We start from the raw sequence: 25,977 nt of genomic DNA on the forward strand, positions 1-25,977 counted from the left end.
GCAAAACTTCTTTTGATCACCTTTGATTATGACTTAGAGCCATCCTTTGTTTTAGTGCTTCTTCCTTGATCCGAGCTTGTTCTCAGACTTTTGGGAGGAAGTTGAGCTTTTTCCTTTGTGCCAGGGTATTAGCTTTTTCATTGTAGAATATAACCCTATGTTATTCCTCAGCAATTTTTATAGAAATCATAGCTTCAATTCCGTAAGCGAGTCGGAAAGGTGACTCCCCTGTTATGGAATAAGGGGTTGTCCGATATGACCATAAGACTTGAGGGAGCTCGTCTGCCCATGCTCCCTTTACATCTTGTAGTCGGCGCTTCAACTGGCCAATATGATCTTATTTGCAGCTTTAGCTTGTCTATTGGCCTGAAGATGTTCCACGGATGTGAATTGGTATTTTATTTTTAGATAGGCCACACAATTTATGAAGGTTGAGTCAATAAAATGGGTTCCATTGTCCATGGTGATGGAGTGGAAAACTCCAAACCATGTGACAATATTCTTGTATAAGAACATCCGACTTCTCTAGGCGGTGATAGTTGCTAGTGGTTCTACCTCTATCCACTTAGTAAAATAGTCAATCCCCACTATGAGGTATTTGACTTGCCCTAGAGCTTAAGGAAATGGTCCGAGGAGATCAAGACCCCATTTTGCAAACGGCCAGGGTGAGGTAACACTAATAAGCTCTTCAGGAGGTGCAACATGGAAGTTGGCATGCTTCTAGCAAGGTGGCAATTTTTTAACAAACTCAGTCGCTCCTCTTTGTAAGGTCAGCCAGAAGAAGTGGCCCGGATCACCTTCTTGGCTAGTTATCGGGCTCCCAGGTGGTTCCTACATATGCCATTGTGTACTTCCTCTAGGACCTCCTTTGTGTTGGAGGTCGGTACGCACTTCAAGAGGGTGGCGATATCCCTCTTTTCTATAGAACATTTGTGGACCAACATGTAACTTTGTGCCTCTTATGATTTTTCGAGCCTCCTTTTCGCTCTCAGGGGGCGACATCAAATTTAAGATAGTTGACTATAGGGATCATCCATCCTAAATTTTGGTTAGATATATTCATTACATCCGAGTTGTCATCTCCTTTTGATATTGATGGTGCATGGAGGGTCTCCTGGATGAGGCTTCTATTGTTACCCTATGGCTTGGTGCTGGCTAGCTTGGAGAGGGCATCTGCTCGGGTATTTGATTTCCAAGTTATATGTCAGACCTCTCCTTCCAAGAACTATGCTAGTTGTTCTTGCTCTTCATCTAAGTATTACTTTATGTTAGGATCTTTGGCTTGATAAGTGCCATTAATTTGTGAAGTTACCACTTGAGAGTCATTAAACACTATCAACCTTTATGCCCCTACTTTTTTATCTAGCTTCAAGCCAGCAAGCAAGGCTTCATACTCTGCTTGGTTATTAGAAGAAATAAACTTGAACCTTAGCAAGAGTTATATCCGAGTTTCTTGCTCACTTTCCAGGATGATGCCTACTCCACTGTCGACTTTATTGGATGACCTGTCTACATATAGGCTCCATGTTGTTGGGCTTCCCCAACTTTCAGTGTATTCAGCTACGAAGTCGACGAGATATTGAGATTTGATTGTTGTCCAAACTTGATACCTCAAGTCAAACTCGGACAGTTCTACAACCCATTGCAACATCCGTCCTACTAAGTTCGTCTTTTATAGAATGTGTTTCATTGGTTGATTGGTATAGTAATGTGAGCCTAGAAATAAGGTCGGAGCCTTCGAGAGGTGAGAATAAGGGCATATACAATTTTTTCTATCTTTTGATAGTTCAACTCTACTCCTGTAAAGCTTTGCTGACAAAGTAGATGGGCTGCTGCCCATTTTCATCTTCTCGGATCAAGGCTGAAGCTATAGCTTGGCTTGCCACTGCCTGGTAGAATATGAGCTCTTCTCCCGGGAAAGGTCAGGTAAGTATGGGTGGTTGACCTAGAAATACTTTAAAGCCTTGAAAGGCTTGTTCACACTACTAAGGCCATTCAAATTGTTTCTCCTTTCTAAGGATTGAATATAGAGATAGGGACTTCAACGCTGACCCTAACAAGAACCTGGATAGTGCCGCCAGCCTTCTATTTAACTGTTGGACTTCCTTGAGACAAGTCGGGCTCTTCATCTCTAATATGGCCGAGCATTTGTCTGGGTTTGCTTCTATGCCTTTTTGAGTTAACATGAAGCCTAAGAATTTTTCTGCCTCTATTGTGAAGGTGCATTTTGAGGGATTTAGCCTCATCACATGATTCCTTATTGTAGAACACACCTCGAAAACGTCAGATAAGAGTGTTAAATTGACCTTGGATTTAACAAGCATGTCGTTCATATATACCTCCATGAGCTTCCCCAGGTGAGGGGAAAATACCTTTTTCATTAGTCGCTAGCATATGGCTTTGGCATTATTTAACCCGAAAGGCATTACTACGTTATAATAATTTGCCTTAGGAGTTATGAATAAGGTCTTTTCTTGGTCGAGTTTGTACATGGAGATTTGATTATATCCTGAGTAAGCGTCCATGAATGACAGCTACCGATAACCTGAGGCTGTGTCAACTAGAGCGTTGGTACTTGGAAGAGGGTAGGGATCCTTAGGACGAGCTTTGTTGAGGTCGGTGTAGTCTACACACATCCTCCACTTTCTATTCTGCATTTTTACTAGCACCACATTAGCCAACCATTATGGATATTTCACCTCTCTTATGAATCCTATTTCTAATAGAGCTTGCACTTGTTCCACCAGTACCTGTGTTCTTTCGGGCCCGATTTCCGATGCTTTTGTTGAATAAGTTTGGAACCCAGGTACACAGCAAGCCGATGAGACATTAAGTCGGGATCTATACCAGGCGTATGGGAGGCTTTCCAAGCAAAAAGGTTGAAATTCCTTTGGAGGAGATCTATGAGCTGTGCTTTTAGACCTCCTTCTAAGTTATCCTCTATATTCGTTGTTTTCTCAGTGTGATCTCCAATTTTCACTTGTTCTACCTTTCCTTTAGGTTGGGGGCGTAGTTTCTCTCGAGTTCGAGCACCACCAAGTTTGATAGTGTTGACTTCTTTTCCTCCCAGACTGCCTTTTAAATTGAGGCTTTCATTATAACATTTGTGTGCTAGCTTTTGATCTCCCTTTATGATAGCAATTCCTTCTGTGGTGGAAAACTTCATGCATAGATGAGGTGTACAGACCACTGCTGCAAGTCGGTTCAGGGTTGTCCGACCTATTAGGGAATTATATGCTGAGGTGACGTCAACCACAATGTAGTCAATGCTTAATGTCTTTGACCTCACTCCCTTTCCAAAAGTAATGCAAACAGAGATATACCCCAAGAGGTCGGATCGGTGTGTCTCCCGGTCCAAAGAGATTATCTGGGTATGCCTTTAGATCCTTTATTTCTAGCCCGAGCATGTCAAAAGTAGGTTTAAACAATATATCAGCCAAGCTACCTTGATCTATGAGGGATCTATGGAAGTTTGTGTTTGTGAGGATTATTATTATCATCACGGGATCATCATGACCAGGTGTTATCCCTTGAGCATCTTCTTTAGTGAACGAGATGGTGGGCAAGTCGGTAGATCTGCTATCTTTCCCGACTTGGTACACCTCTTAAAGATGTCTTTTTCGCGATGATTTAGATATTCGTCCTCCAGCAAATCCCCCAAAAAATCATGTGTATATGTCACTCGGGAGTTTGAGGTGGACGTTCTTGTCATCCTCCTTCTTCATCTCTTTTTCTCTTCTTTTGTTCGTCCGATCTATCTGACAAGTACCTGTTTAGTCGACCATCTCTGGCAAACTTTTCGATGACATTCTTTAAATCATAGTAGTCATTGGTAAAATTCCCACAAAGCTTATGGTATTCACAGTATTCCGTTTGACTTCCTGCCTTTTTGTGCTTGATTAGTCGAGGAGGTGGAAGTTTCTCGATGTGACATATCTCTTTGTAAACTTCCACATGAGATACTCGTAGTGGAGTATAATTATGATACGTTTGAGGTTCTTCCGAGTTATACTCCTCTTTTTTCTTGGATTCTTTCTTCTTTTCCCGAGATTGGTAGCGATGGATGGACCTCAGGAGGGGTTCCTCATGCGTGTGCATCTTAGTCAGTTTAGTTAGCTAATTTAGTTAGTTTATAGTTAGTTTCAAACCATTTTTAGTTAATAAACAAGCAATTTTATGAAAGACCTCTGCATGTAATAGATCATCAAGCATGAATTAAAATCGTGACTATTTCATGAAGATACAGGAGTCATTTGATTTAATAAATGATGCCAAGTGAATGTGTTGATTATATTGCATTGAAACATGATAATATATCTTGTATTAATTCACGAAATATCAAGCTTTGATATATTTAATTTGGTTGATAATAGGTGAAGCAGAGATAGGTGAAGCAGAGCCTTGGAGCATGCCAACTTGGAGCGTTAGCAACACCCAACATAGGGAGTGTTACTTCAAACAACGCCCATTACGGAAGCAATGTGGCATTGGCAATGCCTACTTGTACTGGCATTATCAAGAAACAACGTCCATGCTTAATGAGGAAATCCTAGGAGGAGCAAGGGGCATTGGCAACGCCAAGGAACAAAAAAGTTATCCTTGAACAACACCAAGCAACCTTGGAAGGTGGACCCCAGCATTGGCAATGCCCAACTTAATTGGCGTTGCCTCCAAATAATGCCTGTGATGATTTTTGAGGCTGTAACTTTCAATGATCATGCGTACTCGTGACCCACGTGTACGCATGATGAGTAACACTAATGCCAGGATATAACTGCCGCCCCCTCAAGATAATGCCTGCGAGGAAGGCCACGCGTACGCATGACCCACGCATACACGTGAGGAGGAAATTTCTACTGGAAGATTAACCTTGGGCATTGGCAACGCCAGGTTATTACTGGCGCCCCTTTTGAAATAACGCCTGCGACGAAGGCCATGCATACGCGTGAGGAGGAAATTTCTACTAGAAGATTAACATTGGGAATTGGTAACACCAGGTTATTACTGGCACACCTTTTGAAATAACGGCTATGACGGAGGCCACGCTTATGCATGACAAGTACCAGTATCTCTCAAGTTAAAGAGCAACCGATCCAAGTAACGCCAGCTGGGCATCGACAACGACAACAAAAGAAGCGCCTACAGCAATCGAAAGAGGGATTGGATCAATTAGAATTCTTCTCTTCTTGATTCTATCTTTGTTATCTAAGAGAGAGTTTTCGATCTTCAAAGATCCAATTCAATTGAAAGAGGGATTGGATCTATTAGAATTCTATGTGAGCCTTGTAAAAGAGATCATAGTAATTTAGTTTAAAACTCTCTTCACACAACGAATTTGATTTTGATTCAGAGCTTGATATTGTGACATGTAATCACTGTGAAATTGGGATCTTAGGAGTTGTGTGGCCTGGGATTAGAATTTAAGCTTCACCTCTTTTCATGAGCATTGGATCAAAGAATTGGCATTTGATCATGTCTAGAGAAATTAAGTTACTAAGGAATTGGAACTCAATTACTTATGATCCGCCAGAGATCTAACATTGCATGAACAAGAGGAAAGAGAAGTTCATTGATTAAGGAAGATCTAGCATCTCCAATCCCTAATGATTTTAATTTATAAGCATTTCCTTCCTTGTTTTTCAATTCCCTTATTGATTGCTTATTCTTTTTAATGTTCATTGTTCTTAATTCTTTTACATTTCTACCATTTAAATTCCTTATTATTTACTCTTCCCGTATTTATATTTCATCCATTTAAGTTTTTGCACTTTAAATTTCTAGCAATTTACTTTCTTGCTCTTTATTTCAGCCATCTAATTTCTTGCTATTTATGTTTTATTCATTTAATTCATTGCCAAATTACCAATCATCGTTAATTTGCTTGTTTAACTAGAATGACCAATTGATTAAAGTTGCTTAATCTATCAATCCTCGTGGGATCAACCTCACTCTTGGTGAGTTATTACTTGATTATGACCCGGTGCACTTGCCAGTGGATATTGGTTTGCGATTTATGTATCAAGTTTTTGGTGCCGTTGTCAGAGATTGATTAAGATTGACAATGATTAGATCAATTGGCTACCTAGATTAAAAGTTTTTCTTTTGTTTTGTTAGTTAGTTTACTCTCTAATTTCTTATCTTACTGTTACAATTTTTACTAATTGCTTATAGTTAATTTTGTTTCAGCATACTAATTGTTTGATATTATGCACCCACTAACTCTAACCCCACTTTTTGATAGAGTGAATTTCACCATTTGGTGATCTGTTGTTTATGTATATACAGAGAGGTGTTGGAGGATAATCATCCTACTTTGATCCAGAACTCGAAAGAACCTTGCGGAAGTTGAGAAGAGAAGCAAGAGATAAAGGAATGATTGAAGAATCAGAAGAGAAAGATTCCGATCAACTCAAGGCTGACGAATTTTCTCACAACCACATTGATGAAGTTGGCAACAATCACGTTCCACCGATGAGAAGGACATTGGGCTCTTACACTAATCCCAACCTTGGAAATTGTGGGAGCAATATCCTAACTCCTAATGTACATGCCAACAACTTTGAGCTCAAACCCTAATTAATCAGTTTAGTCCAATAAAATTGTCAATATGAAGGAGGTGCTCAAGAGGATCCTAATCAACATTTGTCTACTTTCTTGAGAATATGTGACACTGTCAGGACAAACGAAGTGCATCAAGTTACCTACAGATTGCTCTTGTTCCTTTTCTCCCTGAAAGGTAGAGCATCTCAATGGCTGAAAACTTTTCTGAAGGAGAACATTGCCACTTGGGATGATTTGGTCAATAAGTTTTTTACTAAATTTTTCCCCCTCAAAGGATCTTTAAGCTGAGGACTAAGGTGCATACATTCAAATAACTTGAGGGAGAATCACTCTATGAAGCATGGTAGAGATATAAGGGATTGCTGAGGAAATGCCCACCCAACATGTTCACTGATTGGGTACAACTGCAGATCTTCTATGAAGGCATAACTTAAGCATCCAGGAATTCACTAGACCATTCAGCAGGAGTCTTGGCTCAAAATAAGCTCATGCAATAACAAATGGAAATGATGAATAAGCGAATGGATGGGATGCAAATGTCAGCCATCAATACTCAAGCATCATCTTATGACATGCAGGAAGGGGTCAATTTTGGAGGTGACTATAAATTGGAACAAGCCAACTTTGTGGAAAATCCCTCCAAAGCATAACATGATCCCTATTCAAAAACCTACAACTCTGGATGGAGGAAGCACCCAAATTTTGGGTAGGGAGGCCAACAAAATCAAAGCCAAGACCAAAGAAGCCACAACTTCAACCAAATAAACAACTTCAATCATCAACCATACAATTAAAACCAATTCAAAAAACTACAAAATTCCAACCCCAAAATAACATACACCCTCAAAATAATCAATTCCATTCTCAAGCCAACCCCAACCAACTACCACAACCCACACAATCATCTTCAAAAACACAATGAATATCTAGGCTGGAAGTCCTATTTGAGAAATTCATGGAGGAAGAAAAGAACTCTAGAGAAGAGATAAAGAGATTTAGAGAAAAGGCAAAGAACTCTAAAGAAGAGATGACCAAATTTACAGAAGAGATGAGATTAAACATGCAAAATCAAGGTACTACAATAAGGAAGTTAGATATTCAAATTGGCCAAATCTCTTAGCAAGTAGCCAAACCCACCAATATCTTCCTATGTAATATTGAAAACAACCCAAGGGAAGAGGGAAAAGCCATGAAATGGGAAGAGTGTAAGGCAATCACCTTGAGAAGTGGGAAACTTGTGGAGAAAGAAGCCACCATTAAGGAAGATCACAATATAGAGATTTTAAAAGGAGAATTGCAGGAGCAAAAGTATGGACCAGAAGCTTTTACACAAAGTGACAATTTAACGAAGAAAGAAGCTTTGAAGCCATATGTGCCAAGAGCTCCATACCCTCAAAGGCTAAAGAGAAATTCAAAGAGAAACAATACTTCAAATTTCTAGAGGTATTCAAGACACTCCACATTAATATTCTCTTCATAGAAGTACTTGAACAAATGCCATTATATGCTAAGTTTATGAAGAATTGTTGCCAAAGAAAAGATCCTTGAATGGAGGACAAACTATTGTGATGACTAGGGAGTGTAGTGCTATCATTCAAAGAGATTGATAAACCCCATTTGTAAGGCTTATCTTGTGTTGAATCTAGAGGATTTTGTCAACCTTTTCTCATATTTACTCAATAAAATAGCATAGTTTTGTGATTGTATCCTAATTTGTACTTAAGTGTGAAAACATGCTTTTAGATCCTTAGTGTGATAATTTTAATCTTCCTTTGATTCCACTAGATGCCTTGATGTGTTTGTTAGTGATTTTAGATTGAAAAGGGTTAGGAATGGATCAAAGAAGTGAAGAGAAAGCATGCAAAGTGGAGAAATCATGAAAAGCCAAGGATTTGGAACCCGCCCATGGACGCGCACGCGCACAAGACGCGTGCGCGCGGATCGCGCATCACTCCAGGGACGCGTACGCGTGACACCTTTAATAAAATTGCACCTAGCGATTTCAGGAGGGCTTCTAGCCCAGTTTTAAAGCCAATCTTTGGCGGAAAAAGGCTAAAAAGACCAAGGACTAAAGAGGGAAGGCATCCATCAATCATTGAATCATTCATTCACAAATTAGTAGGTTTAGATGTAGTTTTTAGAGAGAAAGGCTCTCTCCTCTCTCTAGGTTTTAGGTCGTAGTTTTATTCCTTTCCAATTTTTGAATTCTATCTTAGTTTAATTTAGTTTTTCTTCTACTTTTATTTGTCTTAGAATTCTAGTTATTGATTTCCTTTGTTGATTACTTATTCTTCCCCATTTAGTTTATGAATTCTCATGTTAGATTTGATTTTCTATTTAATACAATTTGAGGTATTTCATCATATTTATGATTAATTTCTTCAATTTATGTGATTGATGCTTTCAATTGGTTGTTTGGATTTTATTATCTCTTATTGCTTTTCTATTCTTTTATTTTGTGCCTACCAAGTGTTTGATAAAATGCTTGAGAGGATTTTAGAGTAGGATTTTATGTTCTTGACTTGGGATGGTAACTTAAGAACTCTTGAGTTACTAATGTCCAAGTAATTGATGATTGGTAGCCATTGACTCTAGTCCTCACTAATTGAATTGGTGGAGAGTTAGGACTTATGGACTTGGATTGATATAGCTCATTTTACTTTCCCCTACTAAGTTAGAGGATAATTTAATGGGATTGATCCTTGCCAATTCTCATGTTGTGGTTAGTGATAAGGATAGAGATCCTTGACCACCAAACCTTGCCAAGACCTCTTTATTATTTGATTTTCATTACCATTTACTTTTTCTCGTTCTCTTATCGAAAACCCCCCAAAAAAGATACAATCTCATAACCAATAATAAATACACTTCCTTGCAATTCCTTTGAGAGACAACCCTAGGTTTGAATACTTCGGTTATTATTTTTAAGCAGTTTGTTACTTGTGACAACCAAATTTTTGTATGAAATGATTATTGTTGGTTTAGAAACTATACTTGCAACGAGAATATATTTGTGAAACTCTTTACCACACAAAAGTCCGTTCATCAAAATGGCGCCATTGCTGGGGAATTGCAAACGTGTGCCTTATTATTGGTTATTGTAAATATTTTCTTTTGCTTGTTTGTTTGTTTTTGTTTTTAATTCTTATTGGCTACCATGAATTCTCACCCCCTTGGCTGCAAGTTTGGTTACAGTTATGTTGCAGGAAGAAGAGATTACAATGAGAACATGCATCAAGGTTGGGACAACCAAAGGTGGGATGCGTCACAAGGATTTGATCAACCCTCTTGGTAACACCCCCTCCAATGTACTATGAGCAACAACTATTCTATGATGCGTATCAAGACAATGGTTATGGTGAACCCTTTCGTGACAATCAACACCTACCATACGCCTATGAACCACCTCCTCAACGTAACTTTGAACCACCATACTCATCAGCCCCCGTGTTACCAAACACCACCACATGACCCTAACCTTTATCCACCATACCAACCACCTTATGAGCCATGTGGACCATATACAGAACCACCCCAATTCCAGCCCAATTACTCCCATGAACCACCATCTCCATATACACCTTCCCCATATTCATCAATCCATGAGCCATATGATCCTAATTATGTTACCCAAATAGAACAAGAGCCAAAGGATTGTCTCAAGAAAACAGTGGATCAGTTTCATGCAACCCTTCATCAACTGGAGCGAGTGGTAAATCGATTAGCTCCCCAACGTTTGGATACTCAAGGAACCCCCATGGCTTCATGTGGGAAATCTAATGAAAAACGTAGTATGAAGGAGACACTAGAAACCCCGGTGGACAGTGAGAAACATGACTTTGTGTTGGAACAATTGGAAGAAGCTATGCTTGCCAAAGAAGAGGAGGAATTGGTTGAAGACTTAGGAGACGCCAAACCTCCATGGGAATCTAGAATTGTAGAGTATCCATCCAAGAGCCTTGAATTCGATGCCAAAGAGGCTAGTGCACAACCTCCACGGCATATTCCCTATAAAGTATTGGATAGAATAGAACAAGAAATAAGTTCCCTTGGTGGTGGAAATCTCACATTCCAACCCTCTAGTGATGAACTTGCATCCGCAACTGAACCCCTTGATTTTGAAGGACCTTCCCTGAGTGAATCTGAAGGTGATGCGGAGGTGGACTTTTCTCAACCTCCAACTTATGACTTGAGTGACGGAAAAGAATTAGAAGAATTAATGAGATTGTAGTTGGAGTTGAAAATGCTTGCAAAGAGGTGGAAGAATTCCAAGAGGAGCACCATGGAGTGAAGCTTGCAATATCATTGAAACACCTCTCCTGAAGCCATTACCATCCAATACGATATTCAAGTGGGTGAAATTCTTATCCTTAGCCTTTGCTTTCCCACTTGAATACAGTATACTTGTAACGGATGGTCAACTTAGTGCTCTCTGTGGTTTTAAGAGTAAAACAGAGGTGGTTAGTGGTTGGCAACACAATCATAGGTTCATTACGATTGGACGCTCAAAGTTTAAATGCAAAGGTTGGTGTAGAGCTCAATTGAGTGGGTCTGGGAGGTTGTTTGGACGCTTCATTCAGAATTCAGATTGCTTGCCTCTCGGTTGGAACGTTGATTATCAACACAAAGACGGGTGCAAAAGCAAGGTTTGGGACCCCAGAATTCGTTCTAGCAATCAACACTCTTGGGGACTTGTCAGTTACTTTAACTTGCCTGGAAGCGTTATGTGCCTAACTTGGGATCCCGGAAGCCATTGGATTTACAAACATTGGTGGGTTTCACGGAGGAGTTCAAGCATAAGCCCTCTTGAAAGTAGCTTACCAAATGTCCAACTTAAGGACAATGCTAGGTGGGAGACAACCCACCATGGTATGATCTTTCAATTTTGCTATTAGTTCTTTGTTACTTTCGTCAATGTTAAGTTCTGTATAAGTACATTTAGTCTGCACTCTGCATGAAAAAAAATGGGACCACCCACGCGTGCGCGCGAGTGATGCGTGCGGGTTAATAGGAATCCTGCTTTTCCATCCAACGAACAGAAAGTCGTGATGGAATCGTACGGCTGGCATGCTAGGGGCATAATTAGCCCCACGCGTATGCGTCCTTGGCATGTGCGCGTCCATTATATTTTTGCATACCACGCGTGGGCGTGCTTGCCGCGCACGCGTCGCACGTCCCTCTTGTCCCCTCTAATCTGAATAGAGAGTTGCGCGAAAATGGCGCTGGAAGCGTGCGTTTCTCCCAAACTCATCCCACGCAGATGCGTACATCACGCGTATGCGTCCATTCGTACATCTCCTTCCACGCTTCAGTGCACTTGACGCTTCTGTGTCCATCCCTTTCTCGCCCACCCACACGGACGCGTGCAGTACGCGGACGCGTGGATTCAAAAATGATTAACCCTATCCACACGAGAACCCTAGCGCATTCGTGCACATTCCCTCACTCTCTCAAACCCCCATTGCCACCCTTCCAAGACCTGCAACCGCCGCCCCACCACCGTCCGGCGACCCTCGCCGCCGCAAACCTTCTCTCATTTTCTCCTCCCTTTCTTTCTTCCCTTCTCTCTCTCTCTCTCTCTCACCACTTCAACACCCCTGCCTCCGCCGACCCACCGCCCATTTTTCCTCCATTCCCCCTCATTACCACCTCTGTCTGTGCCGTCCTGTGCCACCGCGAATCCCACCGCCATCACTACTGCTGCGTGGCGCCGCTCTCTTCCTCCCCTTCCATTTTTCACTTCTGCTTCTACATTCCAGGTTCCCCTGCCTCCATGGCTCTATTTACTTACTGCTTTAATTAATTTTTGTTTGTTAATCCTAGTTAGTTTAGTTAATTACTCTGTCTGTTAGGATTAGATAGAAATACATGCTGTTAGGTAGCTAGGTTGTGGTTAGAGGATTCTAGGCCTGATAATTGCTCCGTTCCTATTTACTTTCTGCATATACCCTGCCTATTTGCTGAGTCATGTTGGCCTGATGCTTTGTGTGAATCATGTAATTGCTGTGCTGTTTTGTGCTGCCTTGCTACACTCCAGTTTTATGATTGAGCTTATTGTTGCCTATGCATCTAAACTCCATGATTCTCTCATGGTTGATGTATTTTTGGATTCATATGTGATTTTTTGGCTATTTTCTGTTATCCGGGAACGTCCGATTTACAACCGGGATGCTGCCCAAATTTTTCGAAACTGTTTTGTTCTTCAACTTACACCCTAGGCTTTGAACTTGGCACTTTTGATTTGAGATCTACCTATTTTACACCAAGCTCAATTCCTAGGCTGCTTTGGTTGGCATTCCTGTGACTGTTTTGATCCCCGTGATATGCTTTACACCTTGAATTTGGCTCATTCTTTTGCAATGATTGGTAGACTCCACTTGTGTAACCCTTCTCATTCAACTTGGTTCTCACCTTGCTTTCGCTACACAAAATGTATTAGCAGCCCCCTGAGAAGCCACAACATCAGCCCCAGCAGCCAGATGCGACCGTTGACCCCATCTTGGGCCCGAGCAGTTGCATCGAGGACGATGCTTCATTCTAAGTGTGGGGAGGTCACCGTCGGTGGATAACTCTTTTGTGGTAAACATTTTTCTTTTCTTTTTAGACATTTTTTATGTTATTTTGCCTTCTTTTGCACTTTTTGGATTATTGTATATATCAGTACTGTGGATACTTCTATTCAGCTTGTTGGATTTGCACTTTTGCTTTATATAGCTAATTTTAGCTTTTAGTTGTGATATGGAAAAATGTGGATTATTGAGTTTAGTTTACCCTTTTGCATATGAAGTTTGTGTTGATTGAAAAAGGGGATAAACTAAAGAATTTTTAGAATTTCTCAATCACAATATTGCATTCAGAATAAGCTTAGTCAAACAATAAGATTTTTCAAGGAATTTATCTACAGGGCATCACCCCAATTGATTGGAAAATTTTGATGAACTTGCTTGAATTTTATATCTTGTGAAGCATATTTTGAACTTAGAACACACAACCTGTGAGATTTTGAACTTAATTATATGGTTACACTATTTAACCATGATTTTTCTTCTTGTGTGCTTTCTTCTCTATGATTGTAATCTCTGCTTTGCTTCATTCTATACGTCGATTGTTTAGTGTATATTCATGCATACATATAATTGAGGCCATCATTTGCTATTAGCTCACTTATCCTAAATAGCTCACCCTTTCATCTACTTAATATACTAAAACTGGGTTTTTCCCCAACTACTAAAGGTGACGTGTCGATCTCTCATACATCCGTTTTCCCTCCAAAACGAATAAATTTTTTTTTCTATTCTAAATTATTTTATTGTAATTATATTATAATTAATACTAAATGAATAATATATAATTATACTAATTTAGCAACATATCTTCATTATAATTATATCAAATCAATATTTAATGCACTATTAAACTACTTATCAATTATCAATTAAAAATACTTTTAATAATTTTAATGATAATAATAATATCAATAATAGTAATAATAATAATAAAAAATCTTTGTTACCCGATTCACGTATATCAAATAATTTTTCTAAATTATTTTATAAAAAGTATCTTTAATATAATTATATTGTAATTAATATTTAATGAATAATATATAATTATACTAATTTAGAAACATATCTTCATTATAATTGTATCAAATCAAAATTTAATGCATTATTAAAAAATTACCTTAATAATAGGTAATTTACATATTTATTTTTGTTTTACTAAAGTCTATATATAGTGTTTTCCTGTGGTACATGAATCTAAATTTGAGAGTCAATTCATAATTTTATATTTAGTGTTTTTTTTTACTACTTCATAGAATAAGAATGTATTCTTCGTTTTTTATTGAAGTTGATCCTTTTAAGGTAGAATTTATAATTTTTTATAATATTTTTCATATACTCATTCTATTATATTATTCTTTTGATAATTTTTTATTTGTTGTTACTCTAAGTTATTCTTATCGTCTAATGTTCCAGTTCGATTGTCTTTTACCACAATCATTTACAATGCATCACATCCATGAAATACGTCATCGAGTTGTCTTCACTGATTCGGGTTCCAACTACATGGATGTAAGCGTTCAAAGAAGAGGTATAATCTCTACTTTACCGAAGGATGGTTGGATCTACTCACCTATTATGACCAACCCAATAGAATGTGGTTAAAGTTAGATTTCTTAGGAGGAGCTCGATTTTTGATTGAGGAATTGCATCCACGGAACTTTATAGGGCAAGTTCAAGTTCCATCCCCTCCATGCTTTTTACGTCTGTCCGAAAATCTTCGAAGTGGAGCACATAATGAAATTGAATTCCCTCAGTTTCAGTTCAGTTTTGCTAAATTCGTGACAAATTCAGATATGCAATTTCAACTATTGGTAATATATTTAAATTTTCTTAGTTTAAGCTGTTCATTATTAGAATAATTTTTTAACATATTTTGATTTTTTTCAGAAATTACCAGATTTCTTTTGCATGCACGCAATGCCATTGAGGGGAATAAGAGTTAATTTGGTTTCTCGGTGTTCATTATTAGAATAATTAAGATTTCTATACCTTGCCGCATTGCATGGATAGCGGATGATGAAGCTTATCTAACAAGAGGATGGTCTGATTTTGCACGAATTCTAAATATTGAAATTTACGATGTTATTTCAGTTGGTTGTTGTTACAAGAATGATTCTATACTCTACGTGACTAAGGACTAGAATAGGTTCAATATTGTTTAGGTAATTTGGTTTTACTATTAGTATTTGATTAAATTATAATTATAGAATTTTAAATTATTGCCTCAATTTATATATTACGATTATTTTTTGTGGATGTGCTATTTTTAAATAATTTAATAAAATGAAGTAGTGTCAGATATTATTAAGTTTATTTTTATCCTTTATTTCTTTATTTATATTTTCATTATATTTAACAAAAAATGAACCTACACATATATTAAATCGTTGACCTAAAAACAATTTATTTGCCAATAAAAACATATTTTATTTCTAATTGGAATAAAATTTATTTGCCAATAATCGGTGAATAAAATTGAAATTACACCCATGTCATATAATTATAATTGATTAATTGGTATAAAATAAAATTATACCCGTGCCATAAGTAATAATCTAAATAATTATATCTTAACAAAATATAATTTAAAATAATTTATAAATAATTATCTTAACAAAAATAATTATTTAATAATTGATTTAAAAATCAATGCAAAAAATAATTATTAATAATAGTATTATTAACTGGGTAAATAATATAATTTTAAATTATTACTTGAAATATAAATAATATATGAAAATCTATTGAGTAAATCAATGATTTTGCACCTTAATAATTTGACAATTATTACTCAATTAACCAATTAATTGAATTAGTAATAACAATTTTCAATTTCAAATTTTGTATATTAAGTAGTTATTAAAAACTGGGTAATAACGATTTACACGGAAAAATTATTGATAAATTCAATTAACCATATAGAAGATAATATACTAACAGTTTTATTATATTATTTATGGCAAGCGAAATTATTTCTTCAGACTTTCTATTAAAATTGAAATTAGTAATAGTTTAAAAAAAGGTTTATTAATAAAATTACTAATAGTCACATTTTTATACACAGGATATATGTTTTCTATATATTATTTAAAAAATATAATGAAACATGAATAATGAATGAGTATGTTATTTCTTCGACTAGCTAATTAATGCAAAATCGAGTACCTTTTTTTATTCGATTGAGGTCATATTCTGTTTGGTGAAAGTTTTAATCACCTTAATTAAATCATGTCTTTGTGCCTTAACTTATACAGGTAATAATATGTTACATATTATTTGGTATATCTAAGTAGTTATTTCCCATAGCGGAGATGTAAAAAATCATATTAAGGTTTATTGCCAAATAATTAGTGGATGAATAATAGTAGATTATATTATTTTGGGAAAGTATTTTCATTATAATTATATCAAATCAATATTTAATTATGATAAAATATGTTAATTATAATTATATCATAGAATTATAATAATTACGATATTTATGTTATATATTTTAATCATTTATGTACGTAAATAATTAGAAATCAATCAAATCAAATTATCACGGTAAATAATATGTTGTATATTATTACGAGAAATAATCCGTAGATAAAATTAAAATTACACCCGTGTCATATAATTATAATTGATTAATTGGTATAAAATGAAATTATACCCGTGTCATGAGTAATAATCTAAATAATTATATCTTAACAAAATATAATTTGAAATAATTTATAAACAATTATCTTAACAAAAATAATTATTTAATAATTGATTTAAAAATCAATTCAAAAAATAATTTTTAATAATAGCATTATTAACTGGATAAATAATATAATTTCAAATTATTACTTGAAATATAAATAATATATGGAAATCAATTGAGTAATTCAATGATTTTGCACCTTAATAATTTGACAATTATTACTCAATTAACCAGTTAATTGAATTAGTAATAACAATTTCCAATTTCAAATTTTGTATATTAAGTAATTATTAAAAACTGGGTAATAACGATTTACACGGAAAAATCATTGATAAATTCAATTAACCATAAAGAAGATAATATACTAACAGTTTTAGTATATTATTTATGGCAACGGAAATTATTTCCTCAAATTAAATTTTATATAATTATAGTAAGTCTCTATAATTAAAGCAATATAAAATTGCTTCATATATAGCAATAATATTATACGTATTTATATATCTCTTCTTTTATCTTTTTTTTTTAAATATTGGCATATAACTAATGTAAAAAATATATAATATTAAACTGTTTTGTTATGCATATATATAAATTTATATAATAACCCGTATAATTTATACGTATGGCATAATACATGTCAAAAAAAAATTCCATAATTTTTGAAAACCATTGTTTTGTTATATGAAATTGAAATTGAAATTAAATAATTTCTATTTATATAATTTTTTTCTATTAGTATCAAGTATCTCCATTAAAAATTCATATCATTTGTAATTAGTGTGTATATATATATATATATATATATATATATATATATATATATATATATATATATATAAGTTAGTAATAGTCAATTGTTTCAATTATTTTTCATCTACAAAATTCGTACCTTATTTGTATTTCTTTCTCTCTTTATTATTTTCCATACCTAATGGCTACAAGCTATGATTCTATCAACAGTATTACCTGTAGTAGATTATGTAATGAAAAGGTTTGGAAAATAAAGGCAACGATTATAAGGTTATGGAAAGTTCCATCCAAATTTGACAAGAGTAAGATAGCTTATCTAAAAATGGTTCTCATGGATGATAAGGTAGGTTGATTATTCTACATGATTTCTTCGAGTGATGCTAGGTCTAGTTTATATATATTTACTGTTCACATTTTAACTTTATTTCATGAGTAAACTCTTGGAGGAATCAACCACAGTGTGGACTTTTCCTGCTGTCACTTTCTTTCTTGGAGGAATTAAGTAAACTCTTGCATACGATCAAATAATTGGTGTTGTTAGCGGTAATATGAGTAAACTTTTCTTCTTATACGGTCAAGGTGGTTGTGGAAAAACATTCTTATGGTCAACTATATCATACTCAATTAGGTCTAAAGGAGGTATAATTTTAAATGTTGCTTCGAGTGGGATTGCTGCACTTTTGTTGCCTAATGGAAGAACTGCACATTCAAGGTTTAAAATTCCTTTGGCCATAAATGAAGATTCTTTGTGTAGCATTGAACAGGGAAGTCCTTTTGCAAGGTTAATATCCAAGGCCAAATTAATCATATGGGATGAAGCTCCAATGATAATAAGTAAGTATTGTTACGAAGCTTTAGACATATGCCTCAGAGACATCTTAAGGTGCTCAGATTCGTATAATGCTCATTTGCCATTTGGAGGTAAAGTTGTTGTTCTCGGAGGAGATTTTAGACAAATTTTACCTGTGATTCCCAGAGGCTCAAGGCAAGATATAATTCAATCTTCTATTAATTCTTCATATTTATGGCATAACTGTAAGGTTTTAAAGCTTACAAAAAACATGAGATTGTCACTAGGTGAAAACAACAACATACAAAAACTCAGAAATTTTGCAGAATGGCTACTCAAAATTGGTGATGGTTTGGCTGGTGATACAACAGATAGTGAATCGATCGTTCATATACCATCTGACATTTTGATTAAGAACTCTGAGACAGCTTTGGATGACCTCATTGATTTCGTGTATCCAGATATGTTATCCAATTTATCCGTTGAAAATTATTTCAAGGATAGAGCAATTCTTGCACCAACTTTGGATTGTGTCACTGATGTCAACAAGATAAATGCAGGGTTACCTGGACAAGAAAGAGTCTACTTAAGTTCAGACTCTCTGTGTGCTGAAGAGGAAAATATGGAATTTGAGTTAGATACTTTCTCGCTGGAGATTCTAAATGAAATAAATTGTTCAGGTCTACCACCACACAAGTTGGTTCTGAAGGTTGGCGCTCCTGTTATGTTGCTGCGGAATATAGACCAAACTAATGGTTTGTGCAATGGAACGAGGATGCAAGTTAGAAGAATGGGAAATCATGTGATAGAATGCAAGACTTTAACTGGTAACAAAGCTGGAAGTATTGTTCTTATCCCAAGACTGAATCTAATTCCAAATAATGAAACATTGCCGGTCAAGTTTCAAAGAAGACAATTCCCAATTATCATGTCATTTGCAATGACAATAAATAAGTCCCAGGGACAGACTCTATCGAAAGTTGGAATTTACCTTCCAAGGCCAGTTTTCACCCATGGTTAATTGTATGTTGTGTTATCAAGGGTAACGAGTAAAGATGGTCTGCGAGTGCTGTTGCAAAATCATGGACACTTGGAAGATAACTGCACGATGAATGTGGTGTATAGAGAAGTTTTTGAGAGCCTATAATAAAAAGGTAATAACAAAATGTCTTACTAAATCTATTTATTTATTAAAATTTATTACTATCACTTAAAAAAATTTAGAAATTCTAAGAACTAATAGATGAATTCTTATTATACATTAATAGTTTGAGAATATTAAAATTATCATAAAAATTCGTATAATTTTATTCTCTTGACAAACAATTTTATAATTACGTTAATCATATAATTTTATATACAAACATTGATACAATGTTGTTTCATGTATATATTTTGCAGGTATCAAAGGATAGCATTGAATTATTATTCAGTAGGTTTAAATTATTTATTGTTTATTACAAAACTTTCTCCATTAGGATTCTCTATTAATTTGTTCTTCATTTTGAGCTGATTTTGATATTTTCTTACTTCATAGTAAACCAACATATAAAACTTTGTTGGTAGATTTAAGTATTACTAGATTATTTATAGTCATATTGAGTATATATGTCTGATTTATTGAAAAAAGTAGATTAAATAACTATTTTATAGTTAATACAATTAACACTATATTAAGAAAAGAAAAACAACGCATACAAGTTATTCTTTTATTAATTAAATTATTATAATTAAAATGAAATTTAACATAACAACTTAAAATTATAATTTCAATCTTATCACGTGCATGGCACGGGTGATTAAACTTGTTTACCTTTATTTGCCACTTTGAGCCTTTTTAACCCCTAATTGTTCTTTATGTTACCACATCACTAGCCTTAAGCGAAAAAACAAGTAATTACCCCAATTGGATCTTTGCACAACTAGAAAATAGATTAATACAGACAGATTTACAGACAGATTTAGTCTTTATTACAAACGGATTTTTGGTTACCGATGGATTTTGTCCCTTTGTAAAAGCCCCGTCAAAAATTATTTATCGACGGATTTTTTTTCGTCGGAAAATTACTGACGGATTTTTACCAGTTTCCGACAGATTTTTCCTCTGTAAATTCTCCATCCATTTCTCGAAGACGACAAACTTTCTGACGGATTTTTCATCTGTAATTACAGACGGATTTTTCGACGGATTTTCCATCTGTAATTACAGACGGATTTTTTGACAGATTTTCCATCTGTAAATTATAGACAGATTTTTAGACAGATTTTTTGACAAATTTTCCGTCTATAATTTGAACTTTGGAAAATCATCTCACACTCTGATTATAGACAGAAAATTCGTCTGTAAGGTAAAATAATTTTTATTTTTCTAATTGCAAAATAAACTTGTTTTCATACAAAATAAATATAAATTTAATACAAATTTTTATCTAATTTTTATTCGAATATTTATAATATTTCAAAAAATAAACAAATTCATCGTATTATCAAACTAAAAGAAAAGTACTATAAACAAGCAAGTCAATATAATTCAAAACATAAACAAAATGTATTGATCATCAACTATAATTCCTAGTATATTGTTCAACCATACAAAAACTATTAGCTATAGTCTTCAGTGTCGTCTTCATCCTCATCATCATCATAGTCCTCATCCAAAGACATTAAGGGTGGCGGCGGTGGCGGTGATAGTGGAACTGCACTAGAACTACTTGTCGTTCTAACTTTCTCATAATAGCTGACAAAAGTCTCATTCCATCTCTTCTGTTTCAGCTTTTCTTTCTTGGCCTTTCCAATTTTCCGTTCCATCTTTTCTAACTTCTTTCGAGTCTTTTCCAAAAATATAAATAAAAGTTACTTTGGATTACTTCCAAAAACTACTTTCCAAGTAGTGATGTCAAAAGTGCCAAAACAGCAATGATAATCATGATATTAAGAAAATTGTTTGACTGTAAGGGCTTATCTGGGCTTCCACCAATTGCCTCAAACTCAGATTGAATATTCTGCTTCATAGCATCAGATAGCTCTCTCTGCAATTCAAATAGGCACACTATTGAATTTTTTTTTCCTTTCTTCTTCATTTAAGACTTCCAAATTTTACATGGATATCACATGATTTGAAAATACTTCTTCCTGTATTACTAAAAGAAGATACTGGGACAAGAAAACATGACACTTGTTTTTAATCCTGCACCAAACCAGAAAAATTGAAACCATAAACAATACTCGCATATATATGAAATTTTCTTGTGTTAGTCTTTCACGAGATGCCTAACAAAATTCTACAACTGTCAGCTAAATGAATAGTAAGATGAGTATAAACGGTGCAAGAAAAGAACCTTTTCAGTTGAATACTTTGCTGCTTCAAACTTCTCTGCTTGTGGCTTTGAAGAAGGATCTAATACTATGCCCTGACAAACACATACCAAGGGGAAACTGGGAAACTTGGTCAAGAACTCATTATATGGACCCACGTATGTGCATGAAATGAAAAGAAATGCTCAGGAAGCTTTATATAAACAAGAACAAAATCTCCAGGTGTAGGTCACATAAGCAAGTCCATGATATATAATTTAAATAAATGTAAGGGTAACTTAAAATCAACAAACCTCTGGAGGATCAAATTTTGCACCAAGGTTGCTTAGCTTGGCATGGGCTTCAGCATAATCGTTGAAGAATGCTACCTGATCCTCAGCATACTTCTTAGCATAAACCTGCAAGTTACACAGAAGTTTAATTTTATGTGCATTTGTAAAATAGCCATGGAAAATAAAACTCCAGTTACTTACCTTGAAGGATGGATCCTCAAAAAGAACATAAACCAAATTGTTTCTGTTTTTGTTTTATTTTTGTTTGGATTCAAATTTTCTTGAAAATTTTTGTTTTTGGCTAGAATGGATTGGGCTAATTGAAGTTTTGAAGATAAAATGAAGATCGAACTAGACAAATGTATTTACTTCTTAAGCCATCATAGATATTCATCATTGTTTATAAAAGCTTAATATAAATAATTTAAGGTATTAAGCTTTTCAGTTTCCATTTGGAAGTGCTTGGCAAAGTGGCAAACTTGCAAATAGGTTCAAAATTGATAAATTAAAACTAGTAATGTAAATCAATTTAGTTACTCTATCATGCTGATGGCTTAGTCATTAGCCAGTCTAAGTCTAGAAACAATAGAGAAGGTGCAGTACAGGTGAAAAAATTAAGCATCAATCTAATTCTTAGGTTCAATAAGAAGAATAAACATATTTTACCTTTTCAAGAATAGCAATAAAACACTAAAGCTCTTTACTATGATTAATTTATTCCAATGCCTTGACTTCTATGATTTCCAATGGAATCCTAATTAACGTATTATTTTATTTTTATTTTTGGCCCTTAACTACCTTGAGTTACACTCTTTGAATCAATCCCTTAAAAATCCTCACCCTTTAAAAAAAACTGTTAAAAAAGGGGAAGTAGAACTGATCAAGGGGACATTGTGTGTGTGGTAGTGCAGTGGTGCTGTTTCCATATTCATCCTTTAATTTCTTTAACTAACTTGAGTTGCACTCTATGAATCTCTTTCTTCTAAAAGACTTCTACTTCAACTGAAGAAAAAAATAAGGGAAAATAATTATTGGTTCAAAACCCAATTTAGATTTTCAGAGTCAAGAGTTAGGCTTATTAGCAATCAATATAATCAATCATCCCTAAACTATAATAATATAGCAGCCCTTAATGTTTGTTGAAAAAACAATCGAGTTTGATATATATGTATTTTATAAAATTTGGTAAAATTAAATGAGTGCAATCTAAGGTATTAATCTAAAAATATCTAAAATAAATATCAGTCCAACTACACTAACACCAAAACAGTGCACCTTACCCCCACCTTGCTTTTGGAATTGACAATTTTGACATAACAATTTTGTTTCTTATTATTAACTGTGGTTGGTTATGATGATTTGAGAATGATAATAAACAAAATAATCAAACTTATATTATTTTAATATATAGTTTGTGCTTGTGCTGCTATGCTTTTGCGATCCACCTACTCACCTGGTAATCATCATACCAAATAAAATGCTATCCAAGTTCTTGAGAAATTCCACCATTTCAGTTACATGTGCTAACTATTTTCTCAAATATGTATATGTTTCAGCAAGTAGATGATGTCATGCATGCATGTCCTTCCTTGAGATTGTAACTTAATTTCTACTTTGTACAGAATCTCATTAGAGGCAACACTAAATCAGACTCGTTGAATTACCATCTTAAATTACAAAAGAACATACAGAAAATTAAAAAATCACTAAAGGCATATAGTTCAAAACAAAACAATGAAGGACCTCATCAATATTGATTTTATCCATTGACATTAGGTAGCAAATTTAGCATTCTTATCTAAGAATCCAGTAAATATAGTAGTTTTTAACGCAAAATTCCAGTTCTGTTCATAGCATATATTTCATCGAAAATTACCATAATAAATTACAAATCATTAGACAGGAATAAATAGATGGGCTGACTTTGGAAAACAACAAGATCATAACAATACTCTTAAGTGTTTGCATTCAATTCTGCTCCTTGTAATAATTGCACTCTTACTCATGCACATACCTTACCTATTAGGTGTTTTGATTCTCATATTTCAGCCAGTTACTATGAACTCAAATGATATGAAGTGTTTTTCCTCTAATTCTGATTCTAGTTTCTTTCTTAATTCTGTCTCTACTAATATTGATCAGCATTTATTCAGCTAATTGTGGCAAATATAATACACTTGAATTATGGAGTTTATGTCTACAGCGTTTACTGATTTTCTTCAAAATCATGGTATAAAACACAGAATATCTTACCTTTATACAGATTAACAACAATGATGTTTTCATAGAAGGCATAGAACAATCACTGAAATTGGTTTATCTTTTTAAGCCACGGCCTCTCTTCCCATGCAATTTTGGAAAGATGCACTCACTACAGCTGTGTTTTGCTTAATAGGTTGCCCACTGCTGCTCTTGAGTTTTTATCACCATTTGAAAAACTATTTTAGAAGAAGCCAGATTATTCAATGCTAAAAATACTATACAATAAACAAAACTGGACTATAAATCTAATATATATATATATATATATATATATATATATATATGTATATGTATATGTATATATATTTGTCAAGATATGTGATTTTTGATGAGAATATCTTCCCTTATTCAGATTTATTTCCCTCTAATACTCATTCTGTTATGACCTGGCTAATTGTTCCTGAACAATTGACTACTAATATCTGAACCAACTTCATCACACTCACCATTCACAGAACTTCCTAGTGGTTGTCCTTCTCATTCTTTAATAGGACTTGACTAGGCTCACACTCAGATAACTATTAGTGTATTGAGATTTGCTTACCTCCTATTCCTCATACAACTTCTAATTCACACTCTATTATCACAAGATCAGAATCAGGAAACCAAAAACCAAGAACCTTTACTGTTGGCTATTATTCATTATTCCTCTTCTTACTGCTATTCTTTTCTACAAGCTTATCATCGTAGAAGAAAATATACTCCATCAAGCAAACAATACAAAAAATTAATATGAATAAAAAATAAAAAAAACAGTAATTATAACAATTAACAAAAGAATAAACAGAGAAATTAGGTTTGAAAAACTGAAAGCGGTAGTGGTGAAGAGAGGCACCTGAAGCAAATTTTGAAGATATGAATCACCACATTTACCAAACTTTAAGGCTGGTCAATCCTCAACTCCTTTGCACCTAGGTGCTCTGTCATGTAAGGGAGAGGTTCGTAAAAACGCTAAAAAGAATTAAAGAAAGGAGAGATTAAATCACAAAATCGGAAATGAAATCACAAAATCAAAGGCAAACCCTAGCTTAATCCTAAATCAAAAACGGCGAGGAGCAGAGAATCAGAAACAATGCACAGCGAGGAAGGGAGGAACCCTTCGCAACGGCGACGCCACGAGCTCAACTCAAAACTTCGTGCGACGGCGAGGAGAGGAGGCACGATGCGAAGAGGGCCGAGTAGAGCTTCCCCAGATGACGAAAGCACCCACAGTCTGTCCCCGCCGGCGGCGACAACACCTTCTACCGGAGGAGAAGAGTTCGAGGGATGAAGGCTACTGGCAACGTTCGAATGGAGTGTGAATGCGTGGTGATAAAATTAGGGTTACCTTAATATTTCCGACGAAAAATTTAAATTACAGACGGATTTTTCGTCTGTAATAATTTAATAAAACGCAGTGTTTTGTCTATTTAATTACAGACGGATTTTTCGTCTGTAACCATTTCCCATGAAAAAAAATTAATTTTATCGATAGAATTATCGACGGATTCTGTTTTTCATCTGTAATTTATAATAATTTAATTTTTTTCCTACAAAAAATCCTTCTGAAATTCCGTCTGTATTTCCGTGGGATAAAATCCGTCGAAAATATCCGTCTGTAATAACTAGTTTTCTAGTAGTGTTGGCTAGCTTAAGATAGAGATTGTGTGTCAATTAAGTGTGGAAAAATGTGGAAACTTTGGTTGATGAGAGTGTGTATTATTCTATTAACAAATATTGAGAATTTGAGTGCTATTCATGTGAATTATGAAAATCATATGCATTGATTTA

General features: G+C 34.8%; 2 protein-coding genes across 2 annotated transcripts; one reads left to right on the top strand and one right to left on the bottom strand.

The window, feature by feature from the left end:
• Positions 1-18,116: 18,116 nt before the first annotated feature.
• On the top strand, positions 18,117-19,379 carry LOC140174350 (uncharacterized). The gene has a single exon (XM_072198794.1). It carries the CDS (start codon positions 18,117-18,119, stop codon positions 19,377-19,379), a length of 1,263 nt encoding a protein of 420 aa, XP_072054895.1.
• Positions 19,380-20,814: 1,435 nt separating this feature from the next.
• Positions 20,815-23,454, bottom strand: LOC112701439 (L-ascorbate peroxidase T, chloroplastic). Its single transcript, XM_025752195.2, has 5 exons — positions 23,399-23,454; positions 22,147-22,189; positions 21,967-22,071; positions 21,697-21,768; positions 20,815-21,387 (listed from the first exon to the last, which is right to left on the bottom strand). The coding sequence occupies exons 1-5, from the start codon at positions 23,452-23,454 to the stop codon at positions 21,235-21,237; spliced, it is 429 nt and encodes a 142-aa protein (XP_025607980.1). The 3' UTR covers positions 20,815-21,234.
• Between the last annotated feature and the right edge of the window lie 2,523 nt (positions 23,455-25,977).

Source organism: Arachis hypogaea, chromosome 7 (genome assembly GCF_003086295.3).
Source record: "Arachis hypogaea cultivar Tifrunner chromosome 7, arahy.Tifrunner.gnm2.J5K5, whole genome shotgun sequence".
NCBI lineage: Eukaryota > Viridiplantae > Streptophyta > Magnoliopsida > Fabales > Fabaceae > Arachis > Arachis hypogaea.